The sequence below is a fragment of the Dromiciops gliroides genome, chromosome 1, assembly GCF_019393635.1.
Source record: "Dromiciops gliroides isolate mDroGli1 chromosome 1, mDroGli1.pri, whole genome shotgun sequence".
NCBI lineage: Eukaryota > Metazoa > Chordata > Mammalia > Microbiotheria > Microbiotheriidae > Dromiciops > Dromiciops gliroides.
Window position 1 is genome coordinate 148,862,695 of NC_057861.1, and position 15,707 is coordinate 148,878,401.

The 15,707-nt window shown below is 42.8% G+C and overlaps 1 protein-coding gene across 1 annotated transcript; it reads right to left on the bottom strand.

Moving 5' to 3' along the window:
* Window positions 1-1,001: 1,001 nt before the first annotated feature.
* Window positions 1,002-11,062, bottom strand: PDP1 (pyruvate dehydrogenase phosphatase catalytic subunit 1). Its single transcript, XM_043976060.1, is given in 5 exon segments — window positions 1,002-5,246; window positions 10,660-10,683; window positions 10,686-10,862; window positions 10,865-10,985; window positions 10,988-11,062. Coding segments are annotated over 5 exon segments (2,052 nt in total). The 3' UTR covers window positions 1,002-3,591.
* Window positions 11,063-15,707: the final 4,645 nt, after the last annotated feature.

Below are 15,707 nucleotides of genomic sequence, written 5' to 3' on the forward strand. Positions count from 1 at the left end.
ATTTAAAATTAAGCTTAAAAAAAAAAAAAGAAAAAAGGATTGAAATGACCATAACCTTTGACTGGAGATCTGAGTGGTAAGCGTATATCTCAAGGAGATCAGACTAAAAGGAAGGTCCCATCTAATATTATAATATTCCAATAAATATTTTGATGTAGTAGTAGCAAATAACTGTTTTGATTTTTGCAGCAGCAAATAACTGTTAAAGTAGACACCCATCAATTGAGGTTGGATAAATTGTGGTACATGATGGTCACAATATTACTGTGCATTAAGAAATGATGAATATGAAGAAACATGGAAAATTTTTAATACATTGATAAAAGGTGAAGCAAGCAAAAAGAGGAAAACAGGGGAAGCTAGGTGGTACAGTGGATAAAGCACCGGCCCTGGATTCAAGAAGATCTGAGTTCAAATTCAGCCCCAGACACTAGATATTTAAGCTGTGTGACCCTGGGCAAGTCACTTAACCCTCATTGCCCCCCCCCAGGAAAACATAAAATTTAAACAAAAAAGTGAATGAAAATATTTTTTAAATCATAATTGTATGCTATATAATGACATCAAGCTTGTCTTTCCAGAAGAGATGAGAAAATGTATTGTCCCCCCCTTCTCTGCCGAGGTGGAAGACAAAGGGTATAAAAAAAGGTATAGGGGCAGCTAGGTGGCGCAGGGGATAAAGCACCAGCCCTGGAGTCAGGAGTACCTGAGTTCAAATCCAACCTCAAACACTTAACACACTTACTAGCTGTGTGACCCTGGGCAAGTCACTTAACCCCAATTGCCTCACTAAAAAAAAAAAAAAAAAGGTATATACTATCAGACCCAGTTGATGCACTGGGAAGTTTTGCATAACTTTTTTCTTTTCAAATTTTGTTATAAGGGATGGCTTACTAGGTAGGGTCGATGAGGGAGAGATATTTAAAAGTAAAAGTGGTATATAAACAAGATACTGAAATTGTTTTAAAAGACATTCTGATGCTTAAAACACATCACAAGGCATTTGGAAAGCAGTTATGCTTTAATTCACTCCAGACATTTCTAACAATATTTCTCCAAGTCATAAACATTTTAATATATCCCTGTACAGTTATATACTTTATATGAAACAAAGTTGTTTCCCTATTGAGTACTGTTATAGTACCAGGATCCCTTTTTAACTCATTAAGGACTGTTTTTTAAAATATAAATACTATAATGAACCACTGATTAGATATAAATACAGTAGTTAAGTGCATATGCTGCTAGAAAGTTTAAACAGTAGAAAAAGTTAAGAAAGGCTAAATACTTTAACAGTTTACATACATTCTGTACTTTACACATGAGACTGGGCAACAGGAAAGCTACAAGCCTTTTTACTTATACAAGAATTTTAGTTCTGCATAAAGAATAACACAGAGGCAACAAATTACAATAAGATCACAGTTGCTTTGAATGGTGTTACACTCCAATTATACCCAAATTTATCTCATTGCTAAAGCTGTCAAAATCCAAACTGTGGTTTTTGTGTTCTGTGGGAAAATGAACTAAGCTTTCCAATCAAAGAACAATATGTGATTGTTTTTAATAAAATGATGGGAAGTGCCACCATTTTGGTTAGGACAATGGGAAGCCACATTTACATAGCACTGAGCTATATACAAACATCAGAGACTTTATCAGATATGCAGTGGTTTTTTTTCAGAGCAGTTGATGTAACTCCATTTCTACAGTACACAATGCATTAGTGATTCTCTTTTTATTCCACTGAGCACTAAATATGTGTAACATACCAAGAAATCAAATAGCAAATTATTCTGTACTACTAGCCTTCTGGGTAAATTTTTAACAAAATCAAATTTAGAAGTCCACAAGTTGCCTGACTGGTCAATGCCCAAAAAGATTCCTTGCAGATCTGGTCCAGTTTTTATTCTATCACCAAATATCCCCAACTAATTGCATGTTGGAAAGCTGGAAACAGTTTATATCCAAAATCTACCTGCAAATAAAATGTAGTCATGGCTAGCCTTTTCACTGACACTAGACTGAGTGGAGAGAATAAACCCACAGTTCACAATTAAATCCACTAGTGAAATGTCCCATGATACATACTAAATAAGCTCCAAAGTGTCACCACAAATATATATATATGTCTCCCTCTATTGTGATCATATTCCTTTCCTTCTATGGTCAGCAGAAATGAAATCACACGGGGACACAGGTACAGAAAAAAGCAGGGAGTGATGATGCTGTGATCAATTTTAAGTATCAGGCATGCACAGTAATTACCTTCCTTAGGTGTTTCATCTCTTTCTTTACATTCCTATTTACAAGACACAGTATATATAAAGCAATTTTGAACCAAGGACGTTTACGTTTTGACCTGTGTTTTCAGGGGAGGGGAGAAGAAGCAGAGGAAGGCAAGATACTTTCTTCCTTTTCCCCTCTATCTGGTAATGTTGAAGTGTCCCCTTCCCCACCCCATCTTTTGTAACTTGCCATATATATGGCACATTTGAAATACAAAGTTGGTGAAAGATTTCTGGAAAACCACCAAAACTAAAAAATAGTGATCTTATGGTTGACAAGAGCCTATCACTACTCTGATAGTGTGCCATCGCCAGAGATTATTTAATAAGGAACTACACAATGGCATTAAAGCTCCTGAGGATATGTCAGTTTTCCCCTTTCTTGGTCTTAAAAAAAAACAACCCATAAATCTTTTACAAGAGTCAAAAAAAATCTCTTACTCATTTAAGCAGCTCAACCAAGCTTTTCACATCACACAAGTGAAACTCAATGCTTTTTTCCTTGTTTATTAACAGTAACAAATGAAAGAGAGAACCAAAAACTGTTTTCTTAAAATTACTGTAAGAAGAGATTAAGTTTAAATTCCATCAGGAAGTTGATATTGGGAGTGGGGGGTGGGTAGATGGGACAGAAAAGGAACAAAATTTGGTTACATTTTCCCCAAAAGCAGCATTTCATTTAAACGTCCTAAACCAAATTGGGTGAGTAAATTTGAACTGCTTGAGTTTTGCTAACTTTACAGCTTAACACATTTAAATGGAAAGAGTTCTCTGAACAACGGGTAAACAAATAAACAAAGGGGAAGTATGCAAATAAAAATGGCAGCAAGCCACAGTTTAGCTCATTGGTGGAGCAGGTATTTTTCTTAAAGAAAACTTAGGTACAAACAAATGACATTCTTTTGCTCCCTTTCTACAGTAAGCACAGACCCAGCCAATTCTTTTCACTGTCTAGTCAAGGTCTATTTTCAAAGACTGGTAAAATGATGACTCTCCTCTCCAAAGGACACTGAGGAGAACTTGATAGATCTCCAAGAGTCCTTTCCTTATCAAGTGGAGGCCATGTCTGGTCCGAACTAAGGACGCATTCTTTTCGAGCCTTTGAAGAAGTCAGCTTACTAACCCCTTCCTGACATTCTCCCAAATTCTAGACACATACCTGCATTAATTAGGATTTTAAATGAGTAAATGCTTGGTTTGATGGGCTGACCCACTGAAAGGATTTCTTAAGTTAGATTTTTTTTTAATCTCTACACCCTTCCAACTTGCTGTTTTCATTCTCTAATTGCCTTAATTTTGTGACTCACTGTTCCTGGTTTTGATATGCTCCCACCACATGAGAATTAAACTGGACAACAATAATTGTGATGTCATCCCTATACATCCGAGCGAGCTCCTCGGGGAGGCTGAGCATTTTGGAGAGGCGCTCATGATCAACTGTCCCAAACTCATTATTGCCAACAGCGTGCCGGATGAGATGGGTGGCTGCATTTTGATCTTCAAATGCAGAGGAGATCTTGGCTCTCCTTTCTGCTAAGAGACCATGCATCTGTCCCAGAGTTACCTTGTAACCACCGACGGAGATGGGACTTTGTTGACGAACTCCAGTTAGGTACTCGCCTACTATTTTAACCACATCTTGCCTGTGCATGGTCTCCCACAGACCATCAGTCGCCAGCACCAGAAACTTATCCTGTGGCCTTAACCTGTGGTATATTACTTCTGGCTCCGCAGTGAGATATGGAGGGGTATGATAATTGGGGGGGATAAACTTGGTATACTCATTGTCGTTCAACTGATCTGGGCCCGATTCTATCACCCTCTTCTGAAGTTCAATGCTCCACTTGAACTTGACATCTCCAAATGCTCGGAAAGGCATCAGCAAACCCAATAAGCGGTCCTGCTTCACAACACTTTTGGCCTCAGCCTTGGGGTGCTCTAGTTTTAGCCTTTCCACTTCACTCTCATTTTGTGCATTGTGGTCATTGGAAAGGGTGACTGCTGACCATGAGCCATCCTCTTCCTGTACCCCCAGCATGGCCCGGCTGTCCCCAGTATTGGCCACGTGCAGGTCAACCCCATCTACGTGGGCCACACAAGCAGTGGCCCCTGAGAAGGCTACTCGCAGCACCAGATAGTTGAGGAAAGAATTGGGATCCCCTACTTGTGCTTCTAGAGAGATGTCATTGTCGAGCCTCTTGAAGGCATTAATCAAAGCCTCCTTGACATCAGTGGTTTCCCCAGTGTTCAGGTCTATGAGTTCTTGCCAATAAGTCCTCAAGCTATTGAAATAAAGTTTGGATGCCTCTCTATTGAAATAATCATTGGGGTGCTTGTGCCACTGCAGGATGGGCAGGAGGGCTCGGCCACTCTCCACAGCATTTTCTATCTCTAACAAAGTCTCATGGGGCAACAAAGAGACAGCGATATAGTAAAAAAGCCTTTCGCTGACTGCCTGAGAACAGGCACATCCTGCGTGGCCATCAAACACCCCCAAGAGCATCCCCCTGGTCTGCAAGCAAGTTGCTGCACTCCTGCGGTCCTCAATAGGGGCATTGGCAGGCAGCTGATTGCTGTCAAATCCAAGAATAGAACTTACGTTTTTGCCATCAAACTCAGGGACCTTAAAACTGTACTCATTGGCTTTTAGGATACTGTTGACTTGCGGAGGTGTGAGGTAAAATCTCTGAGGGGTGGTAGCGTATCTCCTCGAGTGGGTATACTGCCAGAAGGGATCCTTTGGCCGGCAGAAAGTAGAGTATGCCTTCTGGGGGGTGTACCTCAGGCGACTGAGAGGGAAGGGAGGAGGGGAGCAACACAGGTGTGTGTGGTGGCAGTAGCATGCGGTGCCACAGATACGACTGAGTTCACAGTTACGGATCAGGGGGAAAAGCAGCTGAGTCGGTGCAGGCATGGCATCTGAGTACAGGGGCAGGCTGGAACTTCTGACCGGGATTCCTAGACAACAAATGAAACAAATGCAAAGAAAAAAAACAACATACACGTTTGATTAGAGAGATGAACTTTCATACCTGTGGCAAGCATTATTTTCACAAACTTTATCCTATTAGTATAGCCAAAGGCAACTTTCTAAAGCCCTTGTTGTTGTCATTCAGTCATATCCGACTTTTTGTGAGCCTATCTGGGGTTTTCTTGGAAGATACTGTAGTGGTTTGCCATTTCCTTCCCCAGCTTATTTTACAGATGAGGAAACTGAGGCAAACAGGGTTCAGTGACTCGTCCAAGGTCACACACCTCCTAAGTGTCTGAGGTCATTATTGGAACTCTTGAAGATGAGTCTTCCTGACTTCAGGTCCAGCACTCTATCCACTGCACCACCTAGCTGCCCTTCTAAACCTGTCTTTAATAAAATTGCAACTAGGGTGTTCTCTCCCTCATCAAATTACCTTATATTTACAAGTTGCATCCCCCAAGTAAGCAACTTTAGGCCAAGGGCTGTTGTTTTAGTACCACCAAGCACCAAGGAAGAGTCTCGCACATAGCAGTTTACTTTGTATAAACTCATAGATAAAGATATATAGACATGTGTGTGTGTGTGTGTGTATGTGTGTGTGTGTGTGTGTGTGTGTGTGTGAGAACTCCCATGAGAGAAACTAAGCAGGGACCATTTCATTTTTTTGTCTTTGGATCCCTAGCATTTCGCGTGGTGCCCAGTAAGCAATGAATTGATGCTTGTTGATTGACCGACAGCAATACTTAATATTTCTTGAACTGCATTCAGAAGCCAATTACACAGTTATATAAATCTTTCAATAAAATCCTATTCAAGTCTCATTTTGGCACAGAAGCGTACTTTAAAGGTTTCATGTAAGTAGGACCTCAGGTAGGTTTTACCAAGCTAAAAAGGCTTCTAATCTAGAATTGGGGGCAGACAGTAAGAACCTGTCTAGCTAAGTTTAATTAACCTTCATTAATAAAAGGTTGGCTACCAGGTGAATGTCTCCAAAACCAAGAAACCCACTTGCTAATATGAAGATGGGCTATAATCAACATTAGTGGAAAGTATACAAATCAAATCACAGATTCTTTCAATACTTAAAACTACTGTATTACACAGGAGCTGAAATTCTCCCTCCTAGTGGCTATCTGATTGCTCGATATGTCTTCTGAAATAAGAACAGAAGAAGGATAGACTGGGTATAGGAAGAGAAGCTTAGATCTATTTGGCTACTCATTTGCAGCTCTGTTTAGTGAGCTGGTTAAAGAGAGGGTAACACTATTTGTTGAAATGAGACTCTGGTTATGCACAGGGTTCCCTGATGTGTGTAGCTATCCTTGTTCTTCATGAACTTGTAAACAGCCTGTTAACATTATGAAGAACAGTCTCTGTTTTGGAATTTCATTCTCCTATTGAAAGGGTCCTATTTTATCAGTTTTCATATTTTATTTTTCCTCCACAGTGGATGGCAAGCTAAAACAAATGCTCTTTCTGAGCTCCTTAATAGAAAACCATACCTCACTGTGTCAGTGTGGCTGGGGGAGGCGCTTTAACACCAATACAGAGCTCTAACACTTCAGGAGGGAATGTCTAGAATTATCATCACATATAAAAATTCGTATTTTCTATGTCAGTATACACAGTTCAAGCAAAATATTAAGCATTTATCTAGAAAATACAAATGGAGATGCTATCATACAATTCATTCCTATTCCTAGACAGCAGGTATTTCTGCATCAATTATCCAGATAAATGCTTTCTTTAATTAACTGCCTTGCCTTCTCTTCACTTGGCCGGAATAGGTACTGACTTAGTAAATAACAGAAAAGGGCGGAAGGAGGGTAAAATACTGCCTAATTAATTTCTCTGATATCCCTATGAGAAACTGAAACACAATAAAAAGAAAAATGTAAGGTGCACTAACTAAACCCTGTGTCCTTTTTTAAGGGTATATTTAACAAGAAGTGACAACTGTAAATAAAACTCCGAACAATCAATCCTTGTTTATAACAGAGTGAGCAATGAAACTGCTCAAAAAGCAGTTAGAGATCACCCTATATTTGATGTCAATGTCTAAGAAAGGCTACATTTCTAAAAAATGAGAATAAAATCAGAATGGAGGGTTAGAATGTTAGGAACAAGAGTAAGTGACTCAACAGTGCTGTGACTGCAGCTTGGAAATATACAGTATTTCAGATGGAACAATCAGAGAACGTCACACTTCAGGCCTAACGATTAAAAGCCCTCCAAAACATACTTGAAAGTCAACCAAAGGTTAAATCTATATAACTTGTGCCAAGAGATGTGCCCAGATGTAGTTAGACCACATGCTATTGGCCTTCATCCACCATGCATGTTTAGATTTGCGGTGTAGAAATCTTAGTCAATTCAACCTGAGAGCATTCCATTATATAAATATTTTCTAATGTTATAGTAAAAACAAAATTTTAATTTAAGAATAAAACAAAAAATTTTGATGATGTGAATCTAGGGTTAACACCCCCACCCCCGGGGGTCTGTGGATAGTTTTCAGGGGATCTATGAACTTGGGGGGGGGGAAATTGCATCTTTATTTTCATTAATCTTTGATTTCCTTGGTAATCATATATATTTTAGTATATGTGCTGCCAAAGCAAGCACAGTAATTATATATGTATTTTACTTTATGCATTTTAAAGTGTTATTCTGAAAAGAGGTCCATTAGCTTCACCAAATTCCCAACAAAGTCTATGACACAAAAAAAGGTTAAGAACCCCTGGTCTAAGTAGAGAAGCAGTTTACACCTGTCCAAACTTGTCAGCTTTATATGTTTTTCAGGAAGCCCCCCTAAAAATGACATTTCAATCAAGAGAAATTCAAGTTCTGTTTGGTTTTAGCTAGACAGATGCAAAACAGGATTTGGTTAAGTTTTGTTGTCTTATTTCCTGCTAATAACTGCCTTACTTTTTAGGCAGTTTTATCCAGTTGGTTGCAAAATGATTAAAATCTCACAACAGAGATAAAACTGCAGGGTAGTCTGATCTACCCATTTGAGTAGCAGGTGGGTTTCATACAATATTCAAATAGCAAATATCTCAAAGGATCCTTTACTGATACAGTCCCCTTAAAATTTGCCTTCAAAAATTTTTTTTATTTCAGCATAAACACTTTTATTCAAACAACCAATTTCATGGGATTATGCCTCAGTTCCCTTCTACATCCTACCAACTGTTGTGTCCCTCTAAAAGAGAAATGATGGGGAAGAAGTGGTCAAAAATGAAAGGCCACCCTTATAAACCATGGTGCTAGGTTACCATGTGATGTTTCTTTTATCAGGCTGAAGTTTTCAAATGAAGTCACAGGCACTAAATGATCTCTCCAAAACCATGAATTATAGTCCTTTCTGAAACATCCCTCACTAAAACATTAAGACCTCTGAGATGAAAACTTTTGCTAACAAGCTTGCTGAATTAGAATGAGGTTGGAGCCACTTGATTCTAAGATGTCAGGAGTGACATTTTTAAAAAATGAATGACACCTATGGATGTTAATAAATTCATCAAAAGCCAAATTCTTATTTTTCTCAATACAGTCTCACTTAAAAGTTTAAGCCTTATGACCTAAACTAAACCACAGAACCCTAATAGTCATACACATACTGCTCAAGCAATGGTGACTGATTTTGCCAGAGTAATTTCGAAAAACCTCCTGAAACCAAAAGCAGGACAAAGAATGAATCTATTACTTATGTGAACACTGCTGCACCTATGCTAGGGAATGAAAAAACCCATTTCATAAACAAACCTCTGAATCAGACCAATTACTAAATGTTACTGCTCTATTGATTCCAGTCTCCTTATCTTTCAAAGGCTTTTTTTGTACATGTAAAAAATAGACAGTATTAATAACCTTAAAAAGAAACCGTTAATATGATATATATTTATTTTTAAAGAAAACACCAGGCAAATTGCTGCTGCTGTTTTTGTGCATTTTCTCAGTGGCTGTTGGGGGGGATGGGGTAGAGAGAGGGGAGTTGTTTATTTCGAGTTTCACCCATCCCATGGTGATATTCCAATGAATTAACTGGATCTTCCAAACAGGAAGAGAGGCACTGCCCAACACTCTTTTGATGCTCCCTTTGTCCCTAACCTGAAATCTGCCTAAACCAAAGACATCAACTGCCATCTCCCTAGAGCTCAGGATGTCTTTGTCCTCTTGTCCTACCTGTCCCCTTAATTCCAAATTGCCCCCCACCTCAAAAAAGCAATGAAAGACTTAAATAGGAAAAACCCATCAATCTTCCCTCGAGTACCCCGAAGCTGGTAGTTAATAGGATACCTACCAATTCGCCTGGACCCGGGGCACACACACATTCTCCTGTCATCACAACACGGAGCCGACAACATCCACACCCCGCACGGGAAGTAGCAGCAGCAGCAGCAGCAGCAGCAGCGACAGCAACACCGGCCCATTGAAAGCAAGGCAGAGATTAATCATATTAGAGAGGGAGGTGGAGGAGCCAGGGGGAGGAGGGAGGTCTCCAGCTAGTGAATGGGGAAGGAGGGGAGGGCGAGGAGAGGGAGGAAACCAAACAAACCCACACCGAAAAGTGGCAAGGAGGGCAATAACAAGAGGCAGTAGGCACAGCGGACTTGGGGGCCCCTCCCCACATTCAGGGGTGTACAAGTACAGCAGAGAAATAATGCAGCAGCAGCAGCATCTACCAAGCAGCACCCCACGAGCACCCCATCCTCTGCTGGCGTGGGCGCCCCCAAACCCAGCCACGTCCACGATGAGTTTGGACTCTGAACGCAGAGCTAAACCCGGACCCCATCTTTGGCAGCACAAAAGGGGGTGAGGGGAGACAGGCATTGGGAAGCCCACGGAGGGACAGGTGTAAAGAGGAAGGGGGTTAAGCCACACACCGAACTAGGTCCGGAGAACAGGGCACGCAATCTCCCACTGACTCGCATGAGACCGTGGGGCCTAAGAATTCCGGGGCTCTGGCCCCAAATTCCTCCCACATCCCGCACCACATTCAGTACGTTGGCATCCGATAACTCAAGTGGCGCGGGAGGGTCTGTGTGGGGTGCGTGGGTCTCTGCCTCGTCTCCTCGGAGCTGCGGAGCTGGAAGCACTCACGCTCTCGCTCGCTCTGTTCTGACATACGCTTCCTAGCCTGCCCACGCACGCCCACGCCCACACCCCCGTGGGAGCACACGCACACTTGGGTCCCACCCCCTTAGACGCATTCCGGAGGGAGGGCAGGGCGAGTCCTCCCCCTCGAGCACACCTGGCTCCTCAGCCCATCCCCACGGGCGTGACCCACGCTGGCTCTGTGCGCCCCCCCCCCACGCCGCCCGGCCCGCCCGCTCCCCCAAGCTCCGGGCAGCCCGGTTCGGCGAGGGCAGCCCAGGGGCGCGGAGTACGCACCGGGCACGTCCGGGGAGTCGGCTCTTCTCCCTGGGGAGCAGCAGCTGGAGGGCGGCAGGGGCGGCTCCGGCTGCGCCTCCGCTGTCGGCTCCCGCGCCTTCTCCTCCCCGCAGCCCGAGGCGCAGGTCCCGGGTACACGGGCCCCAGCCCCCGCCCTGTCCCCAGCCCCGGCCCCGCTCTGGCACCTTGCCGGGCGGCCCCGAACCCCTTCTCGCCTCCCTATTGGCTGCGGGGCGGCCGGGTGGGTGGGAACAAGCAAGGCGGGCGTGGAGCCGGGAGCCAGCGGAGAGGGAGGGGTCGGGAGGGGACAGGCGAGGAAGGCGGGGGAAGGCCGGCGGAGGGGGAGCGGAGGAGGAAGGGCCGTGTTCTCTCCCCGCCAGCTTTGTGACGTCACGGAGGTCATACAATCCCTTCCATTCCGCGCCCGCCTCCCATTGGTGCAGTTGCTTCGCTTTCACGTGACCGCCCCCAAATGGGGCGGAGGAGGCGGGGCGGTCACGATCGCGGTCACGGTCTCGGTCTCGGTTACGGGCAGCCTTCGACGGCTGCCGCACGGCCCCGCCTTGGGCTGTGAGCGACTGAAGGGTTCGCTGGGATGACGCGGCCGCAGAGCAGGATCTCTTGCTGCTTAGCATCACCTCCGTCCTGGCAGGAGACCGGGCAGCCCGCCTGAGGCTGGTGGGCCCTGGCCATGGGCCAGCCCCGCCGACCCTCCCGAACACCCCGGGGCTCCAGAGCGCCCACTCTAGAATGCGAACACCCGCCTCGGGCACGGACCCCGCGCATGACCCGCGGCTAGACCCCACCGTCCCCGGGCCTCAGTTTCCTCTTCTGTAAACAGGGCGTTAGACAGTCTGTCAGGGGCCAAGTACAAGTCCCTACTTGCAACGACCTTACATTCTAATTGCAGAGACAGACAGACAGATACATACATACATACATACACACACACACACATACACACATTGATAACAGGGACCAGCTTATTCTCATGGGCACGTGTAATTGTACGCGCTTATAATCCGATGGGATAAAGTTGAGGGCTTTGCCAACACGCGTTATATAAATGCTATGCATTTTGTACATACATACGTATATACATACAGTAAGACAAGCCCTGCACGTATAAAACCCACACAAAGTAAATATAGGGTAAGGTGAGAGAAAGGCCAAAAGCAGTTGTTCTCGGGAGTCTTTTCAGCACCAGATCTGTGAGTCTTACCATCCATTCAGAGAAGGCCTATATGAGAACAGGGAGGACCGCAGAGACTCTCTCCTTTTACTGTAAGATTTAGAACTGGAAACGACCTTAAACGTCATCTAGCCTGGTCCCTTCGTTGTAAGAAGGAGGAATTGGAGGCTCAGAGACTTTAGGTAGCTCAATACTTGCTTAATACTGAAGCATTTCCCTCCCCCTCCCCCCAATTCTCAGGTTTTTCTTTTTATGCAGTTTCCCTGTGTTGAGTGTAGCCCTATAGGAGGCAGAGCTTAAGAATAGCTCCTGTGATTTATGGATGATGACATTCCTGACAGAGATGGTTGTTGAACTTTGGAGTAGGCATCACATCTCCTTTCCTCAAAGGCTTTAAAAATAGGATAATATCTCATTTGTCTAGGATAGTTTGTATGGGTTGTTTACATATACTGGATTTCTCAAGGACATCATTTATTTATTTAAAGTTGTAACTCCTTTAAGTGTCTGTAGTAAGGTTCAAAAGTTGACTTGAGTGGAAATGCCATTTTAAAAGAGGATGGTCACCCTGTGAAATCATTGAGAGAGGCTTCATTCATTTGATTACTTACTTGGAAATAGTATCATAAAACTTAATTGCGTTTATTTGACTTCCTGTTAAAATAAAAGCAGGTCCATTGAAATAAATCTGCTTACTAATAATAGCAGAACTGTCAGAATGATATCTTTCGTTTCAAAAGAATCAGGGCAAACATACTACCTCCTTCCCTAATCAATTCATCATTTCCTTGACACAGTGACTGCTTCAAATGTCTCTCTCCTTCTAGCACCCCCCCCATCCTCTCAGCTGAGGACCTCATACTTAATGAGGCCATTTATACAAAAACTACAAAAAATTGAGGCCATTTGCCAAGAATTCCCTTTCTTCCTTATCTCAACCAGACATTTTCCTACTATCTCTTCCTTCACTTGGATGTATTCACTGTTGATCCCATTCCCACTTGTCATCTCAAGCAGATTGTCCCCACAGTCCCCTTATCTTCTGGCTCTTCCTGCTGCTTATAAATATGTCTCTACCTCCCCACTAATAAAACAAAAAAACGAAATCGCAATCCTCATTTGATCCTATGACCCCACCTACAGCTCACCTCCCTTTGTAGCTAAACTTGAGAAAGCTCTCTACATTTGATCCCTACTCTTCTCTCACTCTCTTCTAAACCCTATTACAATTTGTCTTATCACAAAACTGAAAATGAAAGTTATCAGGATCTCTCAATTGCCAAAAGTAATGGCCTTTCCTTGAGCTTCATCCTGCTTGATCTCTCTGAAGCATTCTTCACCTTTAACACAGTTGATCACCTCCTGAGTATGCTTTTCTCTGTAGGTTTTTTCCCTGATTCTCTGTAGGACCTCCTCTTTGTAGGTTCTTTATTCATACAATGCCTGTATGAATATAGGTTCTGTCCTGCCCCCTCTTCTCTCTTTCTATTTTATTTCACTCACTGACTTCATTAGCTCCCATGGATTCAATTATAACCTATGCATATGCTTCCAGGATTTATATATCCATCCCTAACTTCTCTCTTTATAGTCCCATATCACTAACTGCCTCTTGGACATCTCAAACTGGATGTCTTTTAGTCATCTTAAACTCAACATATCCAGAGCAAAAGCCCATACCCCAGGGGCAGCTAGGTGGTGCAGTAGATAAAGCACCGGCCCTGGAGTCAGGAGTACCTGAGTTCAAATCCAACCTCAAACACTTAACACTTACTAGCTGTGTGACCCTGGGCAAGTCACTTAACCCCAATTGCCTCACCAAAAAAAAAAAAAAAAGGCAATACCCCTGCCCATTGCTCTCCTCCCCTCTCCCTCAAACTCCCTCAAACTTTACACTTACTTATTACCACCAGGATACCACCATCTTCCTCATCACTAGGCCTCAAACCTCAGTATCATTCCCCATTCCTCACTCTCATTCCATATAGCCAATCATTTCTGCCTTCACAACATCTAAATGTTTCCTCCTCTGCACACATAGCCACAGTCCTAATTCAAGCCCTCATCACTTCTAACCTGGACTATTGCCATAGTCTTATAACTGATCTGCCCACCACAAGTTTCTCCGAACTCAAGCTGCCAAGGTTATTTTTCTAAAACTGACTGGAAGCTCACCAACAGGAAAAGACGAGCTCCCCTCAGCTAGCGTTCCTTTTTCTACTTTTGCTTTCCCTCCCCCAAAAGGGAAGTCCTTCAAACTAGATGTGGAGAGTGATTCCCCTGCTGGCATCTGACATCGGCAGCATACGTCACTCAGGGCAGTCCAGGTGTGGCCCATATCCAATCATCCCTAGCCAGTTTCCCAAACAGTAAACATTCAGGTGGGAACCCTGGGCGTCAGCCAAATTCCATTATTTTATCACATTCTCCCCTTTGTTTCTTTGAGGAACATGGAGTGTTTCCTTGATGAAACAGTAAAAAATAACAATATAATACCCTATGCTAACAAACAATATGTTAATAACAAGATAGAAAAGGGAGAAAGGGGAAATTTTGTCCAGAGAGGCAGTCCGTCATGGACCTGAGCTTTGACGATGTCTACAGAGGGAGGGTCTCTGCAGAGAATACATATTACAGATGGTGTATATGATAACAGAAGGAAAAGAAAAGGCTCAAAGTCTTTTTTATGACTGAACATATAATTAGTAGTTTCTTGTCTGTGTTTGAGATGGCTTCTGGAATGACCTTCTAACTGGTCTCCAAGGGCTCTAAAAAGACAATTTCCATCTCCTGATACCTTACAGAGTTTGAGTCGCAGGGCTTGCAATTGAGTGGTAGGGTTTGCAAATTTGAACTGTGTTTTACTTCTGGCTTTGTTCAGTTACTTTGCTCTTTAGCAGCTGGTTGAGTTTAATTTGAAATTTCTTTACCTATAAGTGGTACAGGCTTTACATGGAGTTCGTTACTCTGGGGAGGTGAATGGATTGGTATAAGAGGGTTAATATATTCAGGATCTGGAAAAGTGAAACTAGTGGCACCTTATTGCAAGTTCAAACATACATTTATTTAGCATTTAAAGCTGGTCAAAACCTTGACCCTTTCTATCCAGTGTTCTTACATACTTTACTCCTCTCCACATACTCTGTGGCCCACCTACACTGGCCTACTTGCTGTTCTTCAAACAAGGTACCCCATTTCCCAATTTGATGCCTGTGCTTCTTGACTCTTAGTTCTCGTGGTTTCCAAGACTTAGCTTAAATGTTACCTTCTGTAGGAGGTCTTTCCTGATTCCTTCCCTCCCCTAACCTCCAGCTACTAGTGCCTTCTCTCTGAGATTACCCCTCCCATCTACTCTAGATGATGGATGGATGGATAGATGATATGTTCATATAAACACACATACATAAAGAGAATATATACGTATGTACCTAATTATTTACATATTGTCTCCCTCATTAGAATGTAAGATTTTTCAGGGCAGGGACTGTTTTTTGCCTTTGTATACCCAGCACTTACCACAGTATCTGGCAAAAAGTAAATGCTTAATAAATGTATATTGATATGACTGACAAGAATCTGGTCCTTACAATTACCTAGCTTATTAAGTGCCACTATGAACAAGGCACTGTGCTTTGTTCTGGGGATAGAAAGACCAAAATAAAAATAGTCCCTGTCCCCAAGGAGTTTGCCTATTATTATTGAAAGGTAGAATATGCAAACAAATAAATAAATACTTAATTGTTTGGGGAGGAAGAAGATAATACTAATATCAAAAGGATCAGGAACAGTTTTACTAAGAAGCTGAGGGTTTAAAAAAATTTTTAACACAAAAGTAGTTTATTATTTTCCAGTTAAG